Source organism: Bombus terrestris, chromosome 17, assembly GCF_910591885.1.
Source record: "Bombus terrestris chromosome 17, iyBomTerr1.2, whole genome shotgun sequence".
In the NCBI taxonomy this organism is placed as follows: Eukaryota; Metazoa; Arthropoda; class Insecta; order Hymenoptera; family Apidae; genus Bombus; species Bombus terrestris.
Window position 1 is genome coordinate 3,155,073 of NC_063285.1, and position 22,276 is coordinate 3,177,348.

Consider the following 22,276-nt stretch of genomic DNA (forward strand, 5'->3'; position numbering starts at 1 on the left):
TTAATGGAGGCACTAAGCGGCCACCGGGTGTTTCCATTGAGGCTCAAGGAAAAGTACACCTTCTTCATGAACGGGAAGACGAGCTTCCCCGACATAATAAGCTTATCCAACAAGGTCAGCGAGATACACGCCGGAAGCGCGGTCTTGGACAAATACTCGGCCTCGGACCATCTGTACGTGCTCCACAGGTTTAAGACGAGGAAGACCCGAACCGTATCGAAGTTCTACAGGTACGTGACCAAGGACATGTCGCCGGAGGAGTTCCTGAGCAGATTCGACGACACACTGAAGAAGGAGGACCTCAACGCGGCTATCGGAGAGGATGGGGCCGAGCCCTTGCAAAAGAGCATCGAAGGTACGTGTGAAGGGATGCTAAGGAAGTCGAACGGTGCGGCGAGCCGCAAGTACGCGAACTACTGGTGGAACCCGATGATCGCGGAACTGAGAGCGCAGGCGCAAAAAGCGCTCAGGAAGGTGACGAGAGAAAGAAAGAAGAATGCCGGCAACACCGAGCCCCTCGTCAACGCCTACAAGGAGATCCGTAGGCAGTTAAAAAAGGAGATCGCCTGTAGCAAAAAAACAGCTTGGGCAGAATACTGCAAGATACTGGAGAGCGACCCTTGGTGCAAACCCTATCGCACGGTCATGAAGAAATGTAAAAGCAAGGGACCAACAAACGACATGCCGATCGACATGGTGAAGGCAGTCCTACAGAGGCTATTCACCTTGGGACACGGACCCCCCCATTATGAGGGCCGCGAAGAGGCAGAGACCGAAGAAGAAGGAGATATTAGCCTCAGCGTCGCCATCGGCGAAGGCGATGTCGTCGATGCCGCCGGAAGAATGAACACCAAGAAGGCTGCAGGAGTCGATGGCGTGCCGGGCGAGATCGCGAAGCTGGTAGCGAGTCGCAGGAGCGAGCTCGTGACAAGGGCGTTCAACGGCATCACCGAATCAGGAAGGATCCCAGACTGCTGGAAGACGGCCAGAGTAATACTGCTAAGGAAACCGGGAAAGGATCCCAGTCTCCCCAACGCGTACCGGCCGATAAGCATACTCCCAACCATGAGCAAGATCTGGGAAAAATGCTTTAAGAGGATCATCGAGAGATGCATCGGGACGGACCCGTTCCATCGGAGGCAATATGGCTTCAGAAAGAAGAGGAGCACGGTAGATGCCATCACGCAGGTGATGAAGTTTGCCAACATCTGCAAACAGAAGAAGGTAATATGCGTGATGATCACCCTGGATATTAGTAATGCCTTCAATTCGCTCAGCTGGAAGAGCATATACGAGGAATTTGACAAGAGGAAGCTGCCATGGAAGGTCAAAAGGCTAATCGGCAGTTACCTATCCGGAAGGAGGATCATAGTGAGCAACCAGCACGGCAGGGTGGAGCACGAGGTGGCGGCGGGAGTTCCGCAGGGATCTATCCTCGGACCATTCCTGTGGAACTTGGTATACGACCGGTTGCTCGAGAGGCTCGACAACATGCCAATGGTCAGAGCAACCGCCTTCGCGGATGATCTGACCATCGCATGTTACGTCGGGAGGAGCGAAGATGCCTGCGTCAAGGTCAACACGATGCTAAGGATCGCCAACGATTGGCGCACGAGTGTCGGGCTCACCCTGGCGAGGGAAAAGACGGAGGTCATGCTCATCACAAGCTTGCGAGTGCCGAGAGTGGTGAAACTCAGGTTGGGCTCCTCGGACATCGAAACGGCCGATCGCATCAGGTATCTCGGAGTCGTCATCGACTCCAGTCGGAGGTTCGGTGCGCATATCGAGATGGTGTGTAACAGAGCCGACAAGTTAATAGGAGCCCTTAGGGGAATTCTACCCAACATCAACGGGCCGCCCAGCTTGGCTCGTAGGCTCTACTACAATGTGTGGGAGTCCATCGTAACTTACGGAGCACCGGTGTGGGCTAGAGCAGCGAATACCGATAAGAACAAGAAAAAGCTGAAACGAGCACAACGAACGGCCCTGTGCATAACAACGACGGCATACCGTACCGTCTCCCACGCGGCACTTTGCGTGTTGACCGGGAATCTCCCGATTTACATAAAGATAAAGATGCTCGGAGAGACCTACGAGAGGAACAAGATCCATGGGTCCAGGATTGGCACGGATGACGGCTCCAAGCTGAAGGAGGAACTGGAGGCGATTCGCAAGAAGGCCCAAGAGGACTGGCAGAAGGAGTGGAACAACTACAAAAAAGAAAATATCACAAAGAAGCTAATACCGAGTGCGCTGCTATTTACCAAAAAGAAGATGGACATCGATCACCACACCATGCAGCTGCTAACCGGGCATGGGAGCTTCGGGGTCTATAGGAAAAGGATTGGCAGGGACAGCGACAGCAACTGTCTCGACTGTGGAGACCCGAACGACGATGCAGAGCACGCCCTCTTCGCGTGCCCGAAGTGGATGGACAGAAGGATCGAGCTGGAGAACGCTCTGGGAGGGAAGATAGACGTGGGCAATCTGATCGCCACGGTGACCGCCAAGGACGAGAGCTGGAATAAATTCAGGCAATTCTGCAAGACCGTCATGTGTCACAGGAGGGTGACAGCGAGGGCCTGGGAAGAGGCAAGGAGGAGAACGAGCGTAACAACAACTACGCGGAGCAATGAGGGCAAGAACTTGGAACAACGAAAAACCGCAGAAGGAGACCAGCCCAGTATTCTGAACTGGCTGAGAGGACGACATGAGCAGTAACTGCCCGAAGAAGTAGATGCAACGGGGCACGAAAGGACAACCCTGATGACTGCCGACAGGTTTTACCGGGGTTGTCTGCCCTCTAAGCGGAGGAAGTAGGAGGAGGGGTTTTTAGTGGGTATGGCAACGACATCCGACCGACTCCCACATAACCCAGTGATGCGGGTCACTGGGCATGCGTAATAGCATTTTCTCCTCCCCACGCAAAAAAAAAGTGGGAAAAAAAAATAGTAACGTCAACGCCCATCGCCAAATGGTGGAAAATGCAAATACCAACAATAAAAATTACAAGCAAAGGCGAAACATATTCTACGAATAGAGCTACAAGCATAACAAACCCAAGACAATCGCTAAATGAAGAACAGGAGTATTCAATTATAAATGAAATAGATATGGAATCAATACAAAACAATTATGAGAATAAAGCCAACAATGAACTAACTCATCAGGACGAAAGCTGGAAGGTGGCAACTTGCAACAAAAAAAGAAAAGTAACACCATGCACAAGCAGTAGAAAAGCTATAGTAGCAAATAAGCAACAATGGCTACAAGAAATCAATCTTCGAAACTCCTTCAGCACACTGCCAGAAGAGAAAGTAACAGACCCAGTTGAAAAACCAATAACCCGCATCGCTAAACCACCACCAATCTACATAGATGCTCAAATAATAGACCCCCTCATTGAACTACTAAACAACACGGCAGGAAAAGAAAATTATAGCATAAAACAACTAAAAGTAGTCCAAGTCAAAGTTCGGACCAACACCCCAGAAACATTTAGAAAAGTGACTAAAGCACTAAAAGAGAAAAACGCGGGGTATCACACCTACCAGCTCAAAGCCGACAGAAGTTACAAAGCAGTAATCAGGGGATTACACCCAAAAACAAACACAAACAACATATGCGAGGAACTAGCAAAAATCGGACACCAGGTAAGATCAATGAACAACATAACCAGATACGATACTAAACAGCCATTACCGCTATTTCTAATAGAGCTTGAACCTAAAAACAACAACAAAGAAATATTTGAAATTAAAAAAGTTCTAAACACAATAGTAACAGTGGAGCCACCAAGACATAAAAAGACATACCGCAATGCATACGGTGTCAACAATATGGACACACAAAAAATTACTGCAACAGAAACCCGGCGTGTGTCAAATGCGCAGAAACGCACCTAACAATAAACTGTCCATACGTAGGAAAAATAAACGAAGTAAAATGCTTCAACTGCAATCGAAACCACCCAGCTAGCTACAAAGGCTGTGTAATCAGAAAACAACCGCAACGTAAACTGTTTCCGCCGCTACGAAACAGGGCGTACAATAACTTACAAGCGCAACAGGATAGCACAGAAACTGAGACAACTCCAAATTCACAGCACGCAATGAACACTAACCACAGTAACACCAACACCTTTGGTAGCTAAAGTTCTGCTCGGGCAACCGAGGTAAACAGACGTGTGTAATCAATCATGTGCTCCAGTGAAGTGATTCAGAGAAGTGTTTCAAAGTGAAATAAAATTAACGATTAGTAATAGTGAGGGGAAGTCCAACAATGCAGCAGCAGATACCAACAATTAAAATTGCAACTGAAAGAGAAATGTATTATATAAAAAGGTCGGTAGGAGGAGTGCAGTCACAATAACGAAAGATGTTACCAGGACGAAAACTGGAAAACGTAAAATAACTCCAGGAACAAGTGCCGCAGGAAACTTAGATACAGAAAAGCAGCGATGGCTGCAAGAATTACCATTAAAAAACTTCTTCAGCTCATTAACTGAACAGTCGCCTTAGGTAGCAGCTATTTAGCTATTTAATCCTAAGCCAGAAAAATTGTGAAACTTCTGATTGATAACAGGTCATAGGACTTTTGCGTTCTATATAACAATACTTTTACCTATGGAAAGATTCCCTAAAAATAAAAAGAGATCTGCCTATTTCTTATTAAGAAACCGAGGAGGGAGAGTTGTTTCCTCCCCATCCGATTGCCAACCATTAGAGATCTTCTTAAGCATTATGTAGATACGGGAATGTGTAATTGAACCCAAATTGTCTCGCTCTGGGGCCTCATAGTCTTGCAAATTTTCAAATCGGTATTAGAAAATGGAGAGGATCCATTTTCACAGAGTGGCAAAGCTTGCGATTTATTTAAGGGTTTGCACATGGTGACAATGAAGAATGCATTTAACACCCTAAAGTGAAGTTCTATCCTACGAGAAACTGATAATAGGAATTTCTCACAAGTAATCAAAATAGTTTCGATGAATTGTTTTCACTGCATTTGAGTACAGACACATTTTGACTGATTTTAAAACTGGTATGAATAAAATTTCTGTTCATAAGGAGAGGGATAGTCCACAGGATTCCATACTGGGACCAACTTTGTGAAACATTATCTATGATGGCGTTCTCAGATATTTCTTACTACTCCGACGATTTGACCTGAGGTGTATTGTGTTGTCCGTGATAATTGTAGTAGCTGACTGTAGATGTCGCTGCTGGGGTACTGCTGTATTTTTCTTATTTAAGAATCGTGGAAGAAAAATCGGACTACGAGCGCCGATATTTGAACCCGGGTCCCGAACGTTCGTAACCTAAGGCGCTAACCACTGCACTGCCGTCGTCCGACTCTAGTTATTGTTGAGTGGTGGTATTTATGCTGTCGAGTGCCGCCACACTCATTATCACAGATCTCGAACAATTATAATCGAGTTAAAGTATAGAGACTAAAATATTGGAGGTCCCGGTGTCCTTTCATCTCCGACATATATATGCAATTCCCTATTTATTTGTACGTATTACCTATATAATATATGCATTACATCAAAATCCTGAAGTAAAGTCAAATTTTTTTACTCATTCGATATGTAAATTCGACCAATCGCGGGGAGACGCAATCGCGAGGAAACACGTCAACGGGAGTCGTAAATTCCCGTTACGATTATAATAATCGACGCCGCGAGTAGATCGATCCCTTGATTTCCGTTAAGACAATAGGGGTGGTTGAAATGATATAACTCCGTGATTAACAGTGTTATAACTTATATATTTTCCAACAACTTCGTATAATCACACACACTAGTAACGTCGCTGAGTATGGGGATTGCCTTGATCTTATTCAGATTCTGACTGCCAATCTGATAGATGAAGGCTCTCGGGTCGTAGTAGACGGAGCGATTTATCAGATCCGACTTTGACTGAATCGAATCAACAGAATCAACCGAATGACCGAATGAATAGACGTCGACTGCTTGACCTCGACCGTCTGACTGACTGACTGACTGGAACTGTAGGCACTGTGAGAGCTATGGGAACTCTAAGCACCGTGAGAGCCGTAGGAACTCTCCGTCGGAGCTAGAGAAACTCTCTAGTCAGAGCTATAGGAAACTCTCCGTTGTTTTCGTTAGGTCACTACCCGCTTTCTCCGTAATTCTTAAGAGCGCGTAATAAACCCAAGGACCTTTCTAATAATCGGCCGAAAACACTTCTAGAATTAGAAAGTCTTTTCAGGCAAACAGTTTGACTTAAACCATATGTGCGAACAATGCAGTTAGGATTTCAACTTTATGTTGAAATAAAATATTAATTTGGGTCCTTGGGCCTATGGAGGGTTCAAAGGACGGCACGTAGACCGTTGGCTGTCAAGCCGCGCGGGATGGAGTGTAGATGTGTTGCGCGGCAGGACACGATATTTTAAATGAATTTCTTTATTGTGCCATCATATAACACAGTACTACATTCAATGTATATCTGTACATTAACTTAAAGTTACCAACAGAAGATAGTATGTACAACATACATATACCGTAATTTAAGTTTTCCCTGTACTTTTCCAATAAATTTATAAATTAGGAATTTTCGGAATGGTATCTAGTAGAAAAATCGGTTATTCCCATCTACCTGTAAACGTCTTCCATCGATGTACTAGATGAATTAATATTTTTTCCGGTTCTGCGACGACTGTTTTATTGAATTTTTCCGTATTTTCACCAACTTCCGACATGAGGATCCAACAAATCTTTTATTCCTCCATCAGATTCTTACCTAAACGAAAGTATCTTCCTAACGGATTGATAACCTCCATTCTATCTAATGCAGGAGTCACAGACGAATTTTGATTTAAATATAAAACGTAAAAAGCCAAATAGTAAGCTATGTGTTCGAGCTGCGCGTGACTTTTGTATCTTTTCTCGGTAAAAGTCAATATAGTGAGACTTCCAGTATCTGAAGACCTATTATCAGAATAATTTATTATTGAGACGTTCCACCACCCAAACGTATCATTAATTACACAATATTTCTAAGTATGTCCTTCTATAATTTCATATCTTTCTATTACTTTAGTGTTGAGGTAGAGCGCGTTCAGAAGTCCACAAGAAAGTGATCTTCAGACATAATAAAGTCTTCTTATTTCGAAACGTTTATGAACCGTTAATGGACCTTCTTTTCTTGTACGTGGAGAAATCCTCATGGACACTCCGCTGTTGCTAATAATCGATAACAGCAGAGTAATGTCGAACTCTTACCGACTAAAACTCCACGATGCCCATCCTACGCGTATGATAGGAGTGCTCCAGGAACCTCTTATGAATTGTCTTCAGTTGTACCCCTTTCCCCCGTCCTCTTGTTCGAGCCAGTTTTAATGATTCTCCGACTGTTGAATTTGGTGTTAGAGGGGGGAGGGCATTGTCCCTAGCGCTATCCCCCCTTTTAGTCGTGGTCCGTTGAGACGACGATGGAGCGGCTCCAGACCGCCTGACCGCCATCCCCCTCCATCGCGTTATCCTACAAGGGTGTGAGTTTTTCTTTCTCTCCCTTTCTGCTCGTTCCTTTGCGAGCATAACTCGCTCGCAAAAGAGGCGGGCAGCCTCGTATTCCTGTGGCCCGCTCAGCATCGCTTGTACAATCGCCGAGGGGGATCAATCTTTTACCTATGACGTGTCACAGGGTGTAGCGGGACAGCTCCCATGCCGGACAAAGCTTCAGCGTGTGCTGCGTCGTGTCCCTGCCCTCCCCGCAGTGGTGATAGGTGTCCGTCTCTCCTGTCTGATTTTCCTCAGTTACTCGCCGAATACGTCGTGTCCCGTGAGCACCTGGATCATCCTATAGGTGAGCGGGAGGTCGCGGCAGCTTCTCCATGTTTCCCAGTTTGGAAGGACCGCCTCCGCGTCTCGATGTTCGCCTCTCTCGTTGTACAGCTGGGATCGCCACTGATCCCACGCGTCCTCCTCGACGATTCCTAAGACGTTTGGGGCCAGCATGACATTAATGGACTTAAGTGTCTTGAGACAGCGGTTTCCAACCTTTATGCTACTATGCTTCTCCTAAAAAAAAATTTCTTTCCGCGCCTCCCTACCTTTTACTTTTTTAACAGATATAATAATATAAACACGTTTTAAATAATAAAAAAAAGTTGAAAACTACAATTAACAGAATAATAATAAAATTTTGTTATAACATATACGTGCTTTACAATATGAAGTTTTATTTATTTGTAGATATTATGGTATGAAAATTAATGTTTTATTAAAAAATGTTGCCGCCTCCCCTGGCAATACTCCGCGCCTTCCACGTTGGAAACCACTGTCTTCAGGTATAAATAGGATGATTCAACGCAGCTCAAGCTATTAACAAATTTATTTGACATAGCAGTCAAAAAAAAATATGAAATCCATAAATGATTTTAAAAATTTATATTATATTGTACTTTTTGTAATTGTTCTTGAATTATTCTTTTTGAAAAGTGGAACGATAATGATAATAAAACACGCGTGTTCTACCATCCACAAATTCCCTCATTCAAGCAGTCGTCACTCCATTAATTTCCTCCATAAATTCGAATAATGGAAATTCTACTATCCAAAAGAGCTTGTAATTCGCGCTTCAATCATACTTCGAAGCTTCTTCGTCTAGATTGCTGTGAAATAATTTTTGTTGGCATTAATAAATATTATAACGACAATCTTGAAGAAGCGCTCTCAGAGGTTATGGCACCTGTTATTGATAAAAGAACGGTTAGCATCAGTGGCGTAAGAGTGGAGTAAGAGTGGAAATAATGTTCGTGTGGCGCGTTTAGAGTAGAAATTCACAAGTTAAGATCTTTAAACAGAGATTTATTCAATGAAAATAATATGAATAATAATAGTGATACAATAAATACAACAATACTAATATAATAAACTGAAATGACAAGTATTTGAATGATAATGATATAATATTGAAAGTTTGAATACGGAAGTTTATAATATTCTGAAACGTTTTCAATATGTACGATAATTGAGATGCCTAAAATCTATCTTATTAATTAAACTGACTGCGCATGTGCGACAGGCTTTGTAAATAAAGCTCAAACTCAGTAAATCCAGTAAGTTTTATTGAACAACATCGCTACTAAGAAGCTCCGCTCCTCGCTAGATCATTAGACGTGGAACGAATCTTAACTCAACCTTAAATCAACATTAGATTTATCCCAGAGTGTGTCCTTAAACCAAAAGTGTTCCTTCGTTAGCTAATTTAATCAAGTTGATCTTGAGAGCTCTACACAGACAGATAAAACCGGATCAGGCAAATTCTAGGTGATTAAGCTCTTCGCGAGCTCATTAAACTTGAAGCGAATCAACCGATTATGAGTCTCTTGGTTTCTCAAAGATCTAGTCTCTAAGTCGGTTCTTGAAGCCACTAATCAAGGAACTGAATCGAACTACCAGCCCCCTATTTATGCTTGATAGTCGTGATTATGCGGTGCACTCACGTGGATGCGCAGTGTCTGGCCTCGAATATATTTTGTTGCTAATTTTTTATAAAAAAAATATAAAAAATAAACGCGAGCTTATATTAATAATAATCCTGATTTAATCTTAAAGAAAAATACATAATTTAAACTAAAATACAATTTTTTCTAAATAAAAATAACATAAAGTAGTCATTTTTATATTGATGGTCCAGGAATGAGAGTGGCAACGTTATAGTACTTTTAAACTAAATCTATGCTGTGGCTTATTTGGAATATGTTGCGAAGTGGCTGACGTACAATGTCAGACACTTGTAAATAAAAAAAATTAATTTTACAGCAAAAGAGTTGCTTTCAGAATCTATGATAATTACACACTCTCTTGAAAAGTATTATGAGCTCTTAAAGTCTTAAACACTTTCTCTTTAACACAAAAATACTACGAAAAGTTGGGAAACATTATTTTTCAAATTATTTGTATACAAGAATGATTTTATCTGTTTGCTTCTTTCCAGGAATTGTCCAGGATACATGTTACCAAAAACTTTTTTTGAACAGGAACAGGATTATATATGCAAAATTTGTGAATCAATTGTTCCTTATGCGGAAATTGAAAAAATATTAGAAAATATTGGTATATACCTTTCAACCATGAAGAAAAATGACATTATTGCATGTAAAGAATTTATAAATCGTCGTTACGAAAGTACTCTCCACCCAAATCATTTTTACAACATTGATGTAACGATTGCTCTGGCTCAATTGATTGGACAACAAACTGGAGGATTAGCAGCAGTAGAAAAAGATCTTCTCATCGAGAAAATAGAATTATGCAAAAAACTGGATAAATTGCTCAAGACACTCGTTCCTGGTAATGTATTTTATTTAAGAAATGATAACTAACGACAATTATTCCATGTTACCTTCATTTACCTTACTCATTTCTGACAAATTCAATGAGTCTTATGTGTTAAAATTAGCTGATTCACTTCACCATAGATACGCAAAATACTCAAATACAAATACATGATGGTAGGATTTCAAGGAATTCCTGGAAACATTTTGTTATTTAATTTGTTTACTCGATTAATATTTTCTGATGCCACCGTTGTTATTGTTATAGGAATTTGACGGAGGGATCAGGGTAATTTTTAACAAATTATAATGTATTTAATACAACCGTATACCTGCCCGTCCAATACTTTCACAGAAACCCCCGTACTTCTTTACCTTTTCTTCTGAGTGTGTATTGCACATTGCTTAGGGCAGTTGAGAATTTCCCTCTTTTTGAAAATATGCAAATATTTGCAAATATATATAGAAATTGCACACCCTAGAAAGAATGCGAAATAGTACCAAATTCTTGTTGGTTAGGCGTCAGGGATCCCCGGGAGATGAGGGTAATTGTACAATTTCCAATTCGCCGTTCTCCACTCTCTCCTCCTCGGGTATCGTGATGATGAGCGCGCGCATAACCTAAGGTTACTTTCGAGCTTTTTAACTTCCTGGCTAGGTCGGAGTTTAACCGAGTACATCATGTCATTTCCCCTCATTTTTAGCCATTCCTTCTCCCAGCACTACGAATCTCTTCTAGGTGTAGTCTACTTCTCTATTTCAAAGTTTTTAAAATATACCTTTTCTTGATCAGTTCTTTCCCACCCATCTCAATCTCCCGTGTCCACCAGTATATAATGTTTTTAGCTTTTAGCTTTGTTCTCTTTCTTTCCATAGTTTAGCTACATGTCTTGACCATAGCTTCTTTTTTTAATCACCTCATGGAATTTTCGAGTACAAAGTATTAATGTTTCCTTTAGTCCTTTCCTCCATAAATAATCAATAAATAATGACACGTCATGGAGTTTATCTACGCCGTTCTTCTCAGTGGCTCTCGGATTTCACATTAGGTTCTTTTAGTTCGAACTTCCCGTCACGGAAGTGTCCCACCCCTTCACGTCAGGGTCGACCGCAAGTGACTTCATTTTAGTAATAATAAGTATGTATAATATATAATATAATATAATAATAATAATAATATAATAATATATAATAATAATAAGTAATGTATAATAATAACTATATAATAATAAGTAACTCCAGTTGTCATCATGATTACCTCTTCAATAATATTTTCCGTCGTCAATAGCGTGCCGACATAGCTCCCCAATTTGGTTCTGCTGAGGATCCACCTAGGACAGTGTCACAACGCATGCTCCGTGTCGTCTCCTTCTGTGTCGCATCCCAGCATCTAGAATGAACCTCTTTGCTGATAGCCCTATGATACACGTTCAATATCTCGTATCCGGCCAATAGTTGCATCGTCCAATGATCAATATTTCTTTTGCACTTCTTGAAAGTACAAGCGTCCCCTATTAATTTCTTCGTCCAATTGTCATTTCTATAAGTGCTCCATTCTTCCTCCACTTGTCGTCTATACGTTCTTTCACTGCCTTCATCCTTTCCACGAAATTTGAAGCAATTCCTACGCTAGACCGACTCTCATAATGTTCTTGTTGGTAATTCTTCTTTACTTCATACATCTCGGCCCGGAGTTCCGCTTTGTAGTAAATCGGCATTGTACCCGTCAATACGCACGGCACTGCATGCGATGCAGTGCTGTAGGCCGTAGACGATTTTACGAATGCTGCCCCCTGGAAGATGTTTCTGTTTTTCCTGATCAACAGCATAAAGCACCACTGTCTCCCATATTCCATAGTAAAGTTTCCTGACTGAGACAGTGGACCCGTTAACGTTAGCTAGCAACATCCTCAGCGCCTCCATGAATAAATCCGCCTTGCCACGGACTTTCTCAAAGTGAGCTCCGAACCTCCTGCAATTATGCAACTGCACCCCAAGGTATCTGATCCCTTTCTTGGTTCTCACTGGATGACTCTCAATCTAAATGTCCATGACATTGGGATTATGTTTCCCGGTGGGCAGGATTACCTCCGTCTTTTCGTGTGCTATCACTAATCTATTGTCAGCACATCACAGTGTCACTACATTCATTGCCCAAGCTTACCCCGATCTCCTCTTGGCTAGTTATGTCAAGTATCAGTGCCAGTTCGTCGGCAAAGGCGACCGCATTCAAACGAGGGATATCCTGAAGCTCCTTCAGGAGGCCTTCGTATAAAAGATTCCATAACAGGGAACCTAATATAGAACCCTGTAGGACACCCGGGTAAACTTTCCTCTTCACCGTCCCTCCGCTGTTACGGATTACAATCTTCCTGTTTTTCAGGTAGCTGCCTAGAAGACATAAAAGCTTCCGGGGCATCCCTCTCGCTTCAGCCTCCAGCAGAATCTTATTCCAGTAAGAGCATTGAACACATTCTTAATATCCACCGCTGCAAGCACACATATCCGTTTTTTTCTTCTGAAGCTGTCCGCCAATTCAACTACCCGGCGCAGCGCGTCCACCGTGTTCTTCCTCTTGCAAAATCCAAACTGGTTTATATGGAAGGGGTCGAGCCCCAGCTTTTCCTTGGTCAAATTCTTGAAGGCATGTTCCTAGACTTTACTAAGTGTTGGCAACATACTGATCGACTGGTACAACGATAGTATTATGGGGTCCCTACCCGGTTTCCGGATAGGTACCACCTTCGTCACCTTCCATATCGCAGGTATCCTTTCACTGAGGTTTACTAGATTTCGTAAAATTTTAAAATAACTTTATTTAAATCGGCATCCTTCGAAGTATACCTAAAATTTTTTCGGTTACGCCTCGTCTTTCTCGTTTTAAAATCATGCAGGACATACGTATGGTCTGACGCTATCCACACATTTGCTATTTTCTCTCTCACGTATTTCTTGGCCAGTCTTCAATCCGTACTGATCACATCGATGAATCTCGTTCTCCCGTTCCTACGGAACGCATAGCTTTCCCTCATATTGATGGGTACGATACCATTCTTTACCAACATATTCATTGGATTCGTCTCCCAGCGATCAGTTCTCTAGCCGCCCCACGCAGTAGTCTTCGTGTTAAAATCGCCGGCGATCATCACTGAGGGTAACTCTTCCTGTTTGTCTGGATGATGATCTCCATTTCCCTTAAGTATTCGTAAAATTCTTCTGGTTTGACATTGGGGGAATAATACCCCGAAAGCAATGCACGTCGTTAACAGTAATGCTCACTAGTCCGTTGCTGGTTGTCACAGTACTTTCATCTGGATGTTTTCCTCTGAACAGGATCACCCACAACGATGCATCACCTTTGTTATCGTTACACCAGTAAGCCTTCTGTTGATAAAGCTCAGTGATAAGGACCACGTCGACTTTAGTTTTGCAGACATACTGATACATTAGCTCTTGGGCCAACCTACACCTATTCAAACTTTAAATTAGGATTATTATCTTCTAAGTCTATTTCCTCCTCTCATCGTATCCTTCACCGCTGGACATGCCAGTGATCCTGTTATATATCTCAGGTTGTCTCTTCTCTCTGCCGCGCAGATCGCACATCTTGGCTCTTTGCTGCAGCCGTTTATAGCGTGATCCCTATCGTCACACCTCCGACATAGCTCCCTCCTTGTACTCAGTACCGTACACATTATGCCCCAGCATGTGACATCTATAGCATCTGAGGACATTCGGGATAACTCTGGCTGTTGCTATTGTCAATCCTGTCCTAATCCTGATGGTGGATTTCTCACGTGGAATGCTATTCACTGGAGCTACCACCATCGCCTGCTGGGTTCTCAGCGATTTTATCTGAATTCATATTTCCTCCTTGATGTCCAGCTCGGTGTCCTCGGTCAGCTCCTCCCTGGTAGCAATGGGATCTATATTTTTTATCTCAATGTCTCCCTACTTGATATTTCCATGTCCTTCTTCATGGCCGTCTTCAGTTTCACTGCAACCTCGTGCGCCGGTACCTTATTATTAATTTCAATCAAGATGTGCCCTGCCCTGGTCTTCCTCACACCAGTTGTTTCCTTGAGTACTGTAAAGATATAGAAGGGATTCGGAAATACAAATAATTTCCTTTATTTAGCACACAACAGTTATACATATATCTTAGACCTCGAAATCCTACTCGCACGCACGCTTGTTGTCAACCAATTCTTCCAGATACTTCTAACGACTTACTATTGTCTTTTGTCCCAACTAAGGCCTGGACGCTCTTTGACGCTTACACACACATTCACATGTACAGTGTAAATGTATCATGTTCCTAACACGCCTCCTTACATTTATACTGTACACTTAATCGTATTTACATGCTTTGAGAAATTATGTAACAGAAACTTTAACACTTATTGCTCTATTTACATTTCTCTTAGTTTACATTCATCCATGACCTAAACCTTTCGAATTTCTCTCTACACAGTGCCTTCGTAAAAATATCCGCAGTATTTTCGTCTGTACTTACTTTAAGTATGTTTATCTTGTTCTCCTTTAAGCACTCGTGAACATAGTGATAATGAACTTTAATGTGTTTAGAATTTTTTGTAAAATTTCCATGCTTTGCTATACTTACCACTTCAGAGTTATCCTCATAAATTTGTACAGGGTTATCGTCTAAATTTACATTGATGATTTTCATAATTTCCCTAATAGACATTAATTCATTCGCCGCTTCCGGTAGAGCTACATACTCTGCATAGGTCGAGGCTTTTGTCACACACCTTTGTTTTTTAGACTTCCAACCGATTACATTTCCATACAATCTAATTACATATCCAGAGTCGATTTCCTATCTAAATGATCTCCTGCCCAATCAGCGTCCACATAACAATCTATCGTTTCACATTTTTCATTCCTTTTATAATCTAATCTTAAATCTCTAGTCCGGTACAAATATTTCAATATTCGCAAAGCATATTTAAAATGTATCTCATTACAATAATCTTGAAATCTACTCAAATAATTCACACTACAACTTATATCGGGTCTGGTATTTACACTAATATACAACAATGTGCCAATTAAATTTTTGTATCCAATATCCTCTCTATTTATCTCAGCTTTTTCTAGCTTGGTCTCCATAGGTGTACAGTACAATTTGCCATTTTGTAACTTATATTTGTTTGCTAATGATTCAATGTATTTCTTTTGGCTTAATCTCATTTCATTTTTGAAATAATCATACTCTATATTTATTCCGAGATATTCTTTGACTTCACCTAAATCTTTCATTTCAAATCTATTAGTTAATAACTTCTTTACACTTTGTATCTTCCTTTTGTTTTTACTACAAATTAGCAAATCGTCTACATACATTAACAAATAAACAACATTTTCTCCCTCTCCACGTGTATATAGACACAACTCTATGTTATTCTTCTTAAAACCTAATCTCGTCACATACCTATCAAAACACTCATACCAGTCCCTTGGACTTTCTTTTAACTCATAAAGCGCTTTCGATAGTTTACAAACTCTATTCGTTCCGTCCGTATATCCCTTTGGTTAATTTACATATATCTCCGAGGTTACTTCACCATTTAAAAAAGCAGTTTCTATATCCATTTGCTCAATAATTAATCCATTTTGACAACAATATGATAGCAATATCTTAAAAGTCTGATTACTCGCTACTGAGGAATATATGTCATCGGCTACGTTTCTTTGTTGGAATCCTCTTACCACTAATCTAGCCTTAGACCTGTCATCTGATTTTCTCGTATAAACCCATTTTACATCTAATACTTCTTTGCCTTTTATCCTTTCTACCAATTTTCAAGTTTTATTCTTATAAAGACATTCTATTTCCTTATCCATAGCTTGTTTCCAATCTTCGCTATTTTCACAACAAATCGCCTCCTCAAATGTACAAGGGATATCTACTCTACAATAATTTGCATGGATTTCACTAATGTTTTCTTTTTCTGGATACCTTACTGGATTTCTCTTATTACGTGTAGATCTCCTACGGATGTTTAAGCTTCCAGGACTGTTATCATTTTCATCTTCCCTACTTTCTAACTCTTCCTTATTCACGCTTACCAATAAATCATTATCCTCAATGTCATCGTTATCTTTATCGAATGAATTCTCCATAAAACCGACACATTTTGTGTCTGTTTCTATGACCTCTACACGTCTAGCTACTGTTATTTTCCCACCTAATAACACTCTGTAACCTACTTCACTATATCTTAACAAAATTCCCATGTCTGCCTTCTTATCCCATTTAGAAACTGAGGTGGTATGTCGTGATAGGTGCAGAAGGAATACTCCGATGTTCAACAAAAAGTTTATTACTTATAACAATCAACGAGTCAACAATTCATACGATTCACACTTAACGATTACACATCGAGAGTTTATAATCGCGTGTCTCGGCTTGTGTTTGCGTCGCTATGATACTGAACCTTTCGCACTTCGCGGCTGGAGGCAGAATGACTCCTTGTTCGAAACCGAACGGATTCTTTTCTTAGTTGCCCTTCGATATCCCTACTACACACGCGTTTATTAGATGTACCGCGGCGGTTGCCGCGCGTGCATTCTTCCAAACATTCGGCGGAAGAACCATAGGAATATCGATGACACATTAGGCGCGTCGGCCTTACGCTTTGAAGATATAGCGCTTTGTGTCGCTAAGCCGTTGGAAAGTTCCGTGCTCGTGCGCCGCCACAAAACTCTTTTTTGTTCTGATCTTCTTACAAAAACTTTACTTCCATATAGATGTAGATTTTCAACACTTGGTTTTCTCCCGAAGAATATTTCAAAAGGTATCTTTCTCTCTATAGTATTTACCAGTATTCGATTTTTCAAGTATACCGCTGTACAAACTATTTTCGGCCAGTACCTTTTATATACTTTCGCTTCCGCTAACAAGCAACGTGCCATGTCTATCACTGTTCTATTATACCTTTCCGCTGTCCCGTTTAATTCATGTACGTAGGTTGGGCAATTATTTATTCTGATACCTTTATCTCTAGCAAATTTATAAATTCGATTATTTAAATGTTCTTCTCCATTATTGCATCTCAACATTTTTAACCTCTTGCTCGTTAAATTCTCGGCTTCATTTACAAGCTGTACGAAACAATCAAAGACCTCATCTTTTGATTTTATACAATAAATTGTAGCTATTTTACTATAATCATCGATAAATAAGATGAAATATTTCTCTTCATTGAATCCGGTAGTCTTAAAGGGACCGCACACGTCCGTATGAATAATTTCCATTATCTCCCTAGCCTTGGTTCGATTATTTTTGAATGGTAAATTATGCATTTTACTTTCTATGCACACCCTACATTTCAAAAATTCCTTTTCAAATTCATTCGGTATACCAGTCACTAGCTGCTCCTTACCCAAAATATTTAAATATTTAAAATTTACGTGTCCTAGCATCCTATCCTATGCCATCTTTCCTTTTTACTCATACGTTCGGCACTGTTTGCTAAGTGCTCCTTCCCTTTCAATATACTTTTCATTCTATATGTTCCATTTTCTTTAACCGCTACCGCTGTAAGTTTATTGTACTCTTCTATTACTTTTGCAATATTTCCTTTTGAAATAACCGTGTTCTTATCATCTGTTAACTTGCCTAAACTAATCAAGTTTGCGGACATTTCTTTCGCATAAAAAACATTATTCATATTTATTTTATTTTGCTTTCCAAATGCTTCAAAATAGCTTATAACATTCCCTACTTTTGTTGCCTTTATCGATCTATTATCGCCTAAATATATATTTACCGGTTCTTTAAGGTCGATAGATTTATCAAAATAATTGACATTATTAATTATGTGATCTGTACAACCGCTACCTAATAGCCACATTATTTCATTAGCACTTATCTCGTTCACCTCACTGCTGTGTGCTGCGAGCGCTGTTGCTATTGGCATGTCGATTCGAGATTACTTCACGTTCCGCACGAGAGGCGAGAGACTCGTATTTCAATTATGATCGTTATTACAAAATTTATTAGCAACTGACAGAGTAACGATACAGAATGTTATAACAGAATAGAATAGAATGTCGAGTATTGACTTGGGAGGGTTTTTATATCAAGGGTTTGGTTCCTGTGGAGGGGTTATCGCTGGATGCCGATTACATTAGCATCCTATTACTGCTTAGTTATTGTTTCGATGGCTAAGGTATATGAGATATGATTATCCTATCGCTGTATTCCCGGGACCACCGTGACACTATCCATGTGCCTGTTTTTGAGTTACCATGCTCGCTCGTGCCGGTTGTTGATTGACGATGGAAATTTTCACATCCCCTGCTCGTATTGCCTTTGTTTCCTCTTCCTCTGCTGCGACCACGTGTTGACCCACGCCAAAAACTGTTACTGCTTCTCGCTTGGACGCCATTTTGACACTCTCTCGCAAAGTGTCCTACTCTTCCACATCTGAAGCATCCTTCCTTCTTTGCAGAAAAGGCGTTGGATTGCATTTCTCCTCGATTGGACTTATTTTTCTTCTCCGCTATTTCAATTTTATTTTTTACATACGCTACCGTTTGATTTTCTTCTTTCAATGCATCTATTATATCCGTTATGTAGCTGTATTCTTCGGGTAACGTATTCAGCATATAATTTAATTTTTCCCTCTCACTCACTTGTGCACCCGCACATTTTAATTCGTTTATTAATTTTTCGAAATCGCTAAAGAACGATGCTGAATCACTGTAGTTGTCAAGTCTTATCTTTTCCAATCTCCTTCTGCATACGATCTGTAGTGCCGTCGTCTCTTTCAAGTACATTTCATTGAACTTTTTCACTATCTCATACGCCGTTTTTTCTTCTCTAATATATTCCAATTGTCTATTTGTGATGGCACTGTAAATTATATTTATTGCCTTCAGATCCTTTTTGTCCCAGTCTTCACTGTCGGTTTCGGTCTTCACCCTAGTTGTGACAATCTCGCATTCTTTATACCTGAGAAACATCGTTATTCTTTGCTTCCACATACCGTAATCCTCACGATCGAATATAGGTATCATGATTTCCGATCATGATTCCGATAAATGATTCCTTATCTCTTACTCAAGCGTTCCTACGTGCTCGAAGTATATCTTTCCTCTTTGTAACCTTTGAAGGTTTCTTCCCTTACTGAAAACTCACTCGAACTAACTTTCAAGATTGAAAACCACGCACTAAATAACTTGCAAAACTATGAACCACGCTCTACTACCATGTAAAGATATAGGAGGAATTCGGAAATACAAATAAGTTCCTTTATTTAGCACACAACAGTTATACATATATCTTACACTCTAAAGACGTAATCCTACTGGCACGTACGCTTGTTGTCAACCGACTCTTCCAGATACTTCTAACGACTGACTATTGTCTTTTGTCCCAACTAAGGTCTGGACGCCCTCTGACGCTTACACACACATTCACATGTATAGTGTAAATGTATCATGCTCTTAACAAGTACATCTTTCGCTCCCACTACCTCTCTGTAAGAATCTAACCAGTTAGCGTCCTGGCCAACTTTAACCAGGATCGCTTCGCTCTTTCCCCTTGCTACTATATCCCTTCTTTCATCCTTACCACTTTTATTTCTCAGTGCCTCCTCATCGGTCTTATCAGCTACACTCCTAATCCCTCTTCGCCTGTCGATCGCCGTCCATTCACCCTCGCTTTCGGCATTTTGTCTGTTCCTACCACATGCCTCAGCATATGATAGCTTCTCTTGCCTCGGATTTCTCCTATTAGTCGTTCTTCTTTCTTTCAACGGCGATATTCCTTTCCCTTTTGCCGACTGGCCGACCTTGGTTTGAACGGCTGCCGACAAGCCAGCGCGGTGTATTCACTCTTGTTCCTTAAGAGTCATCTGGGTGGGCACCATTCTCCTGTCACGACGTTCCCTTTTCATTTCGGCGTTGGTGTCGATCCAACGCCTCATATTCCTTATTTCCCTTGTATTATCAGCCTTCAAATTCTCCAGCGTCGGGTCACCCGACATTGGGCAGATCTACTTGTAGATAAGTAAGTTGAGTTACACTTGAATTGTGGACCAGTGAGTTCAGTTCGACTTGGACTTTGGAAAAAAGCACATTGGCTACCCCGTTGACCGTGGATTCGTTATTGGGCCTAAGATCATTGCCATTAGCATTTCGAATATATAATTACCACGGTTACTTGTCAAATTCTGTAATAATCATATTTGTACTAGTAAATATCTTTTCTATTGCGTAACAACCATGTCTAATCCAAATGAAGATTCGTTACACGCCCCTAACCCTAATGATAACTCGGCATGTATATAGGGAAAAATTGCTCAAAACGTTGATCCTGATGACATATTTCAAGGTCAGTGAAATCGATAAGTTCATCCACGTCGTAAATAATTGCCAATAATCCTTGTATAGAAGATATATTAATATTATGTTATTACTACTAATATTTCTTCTTTGCAATTTGATATGGTAGGTACAAATATCACTGCATATCATTTATAGCTATACATGATAGGTATATATAAGAGAAAACAATAAACATGCAATTGATAAACTTTTACAAATTTATCAGAAAGCAAAGCTGCAACGAAAAAACATTATCTTTAATTTTAACTCTATTTTTATTTCAAATATAACTAGTATGCTTTCTTAAAAATCGTCAATTACATAAGATTATAAAAATCGGCAATTTCAAAAATTCATACAGTTGCCTACGTATGTATGTGCGCAATGAGCACGATCCTACCTGAATCAGATCAATTAGTACGCTTACTTACGTCATGCTTTACTTTACGATTTCATTGTATCTCATCCACTTGGTACGGATAGTAATAGTACGTATAATTTGAGCTTTTTGTTTCAGCTGAAAATCGAATTCGAGGCCTGATTCTTTTCGAATTACATGCAGCCCACGCAGACCTTAGTAGGAGACATACAGAAATGGAGATTTTAGTGCCATTATTGGTAAGATGAAATATCAAATTTGACACATACTTAAATAATACTACATATTTAAATAATAATATATATGTCGATGATGAAAGGACACCGGAGCCTTCCCTTTAGAATTTTGGGAAAGTCCCTTAACACTTTAATCTAGATTCTACCATAGCCGTAATTAAGCAATTGTCGTCATTCAATCCGACTGTGTTTGTTCGGGATTTATGATAGTGAACTTGGGCTCGAGGCGATAACCAGTCGCCGAACGTAACCGCGGTCAAGGGATGAACGTTTTTACCTAACAAAGGTATGGAGTAATTCTATAGCTGTCCTTGAAAGAAATAGTTATAGCGGCACGCGACAGTAAACGCGTGTAAACGACAATTCTAACGGTTTCTGTCCTGTGGCTCGCCACACGCAGACCCTATTCTTCGGGTAAAATGATTACCAGATGTCGACGCATCTCTACAGTACATGTTCAGCTAGCCCGGCATCGGAGTGCGCCGGCTGTACGCCGGCGTGGTGCGATCGAGGCTCCTCTATGGAGCTCCAATCTGGGCAGAGGACCTGATAGCCAGCCGCCGCAGTCTTCTGAAGGTCAGGAGGTTGCAGAGGACGGCGGCCATCAGGGTAGTGAGGGGCTTCCACACCATTTTTGCGGCAGCAGCGGCGGTGCTCGTCGGGTTCCCCCCTTTCGAACTGCAGGCACTGAGGTGTCGCGAGATTTACCTTCACACTCGGGGTCTGTCGGACGAGGTCGATCCGGTGGGCGCCGACGTTGAGGGTCGGGCTCGACGGGCCCTGCTCGACAGATGGCGTGCTAGGCTCGGCATGAGAGCAGGCGCGCCGGGGCTAAGGGTCCTCGAGGCCGTCCTTCCAAACTGGGACGTTTGGTTGGACGGGGCCGGGGCCCCCTGACTTATAGGGTGACGCAGGTACTCGGGTGTCCGTGCGGATTTCCTCCACGTCAAAAAAAAAAAGTTATCGCTTCTTTCAACCTCATTGAAGTGCT

At 41.2% G+C, this 22,276-nt stretch overlaps 1 protein-coding gene across 1 annotated transcript in view; it reads left to right on the forward strand.

The window, feature by feature from the left end:
* Positions 1–22,276, forward strand: part of LOC125386704 — a 34,012-nt gene that overhangs the window by 8,922 nt on the left and 2,814 nt on the right. Inside the window, exons 2-3 of the mRNA XM_048413790.1 lie at positions 9,972–10,327; positions 21,188–21,288. Coding sequence (XP_048269747.1) covers positions 9,972–10,327; positions 21,188–21,288 — 457 coding nt within the window. The remainder of the gene's footprint in view (positions 1–9,971; positions 10,328–21,187; positions 21,289–22,276) is intronic.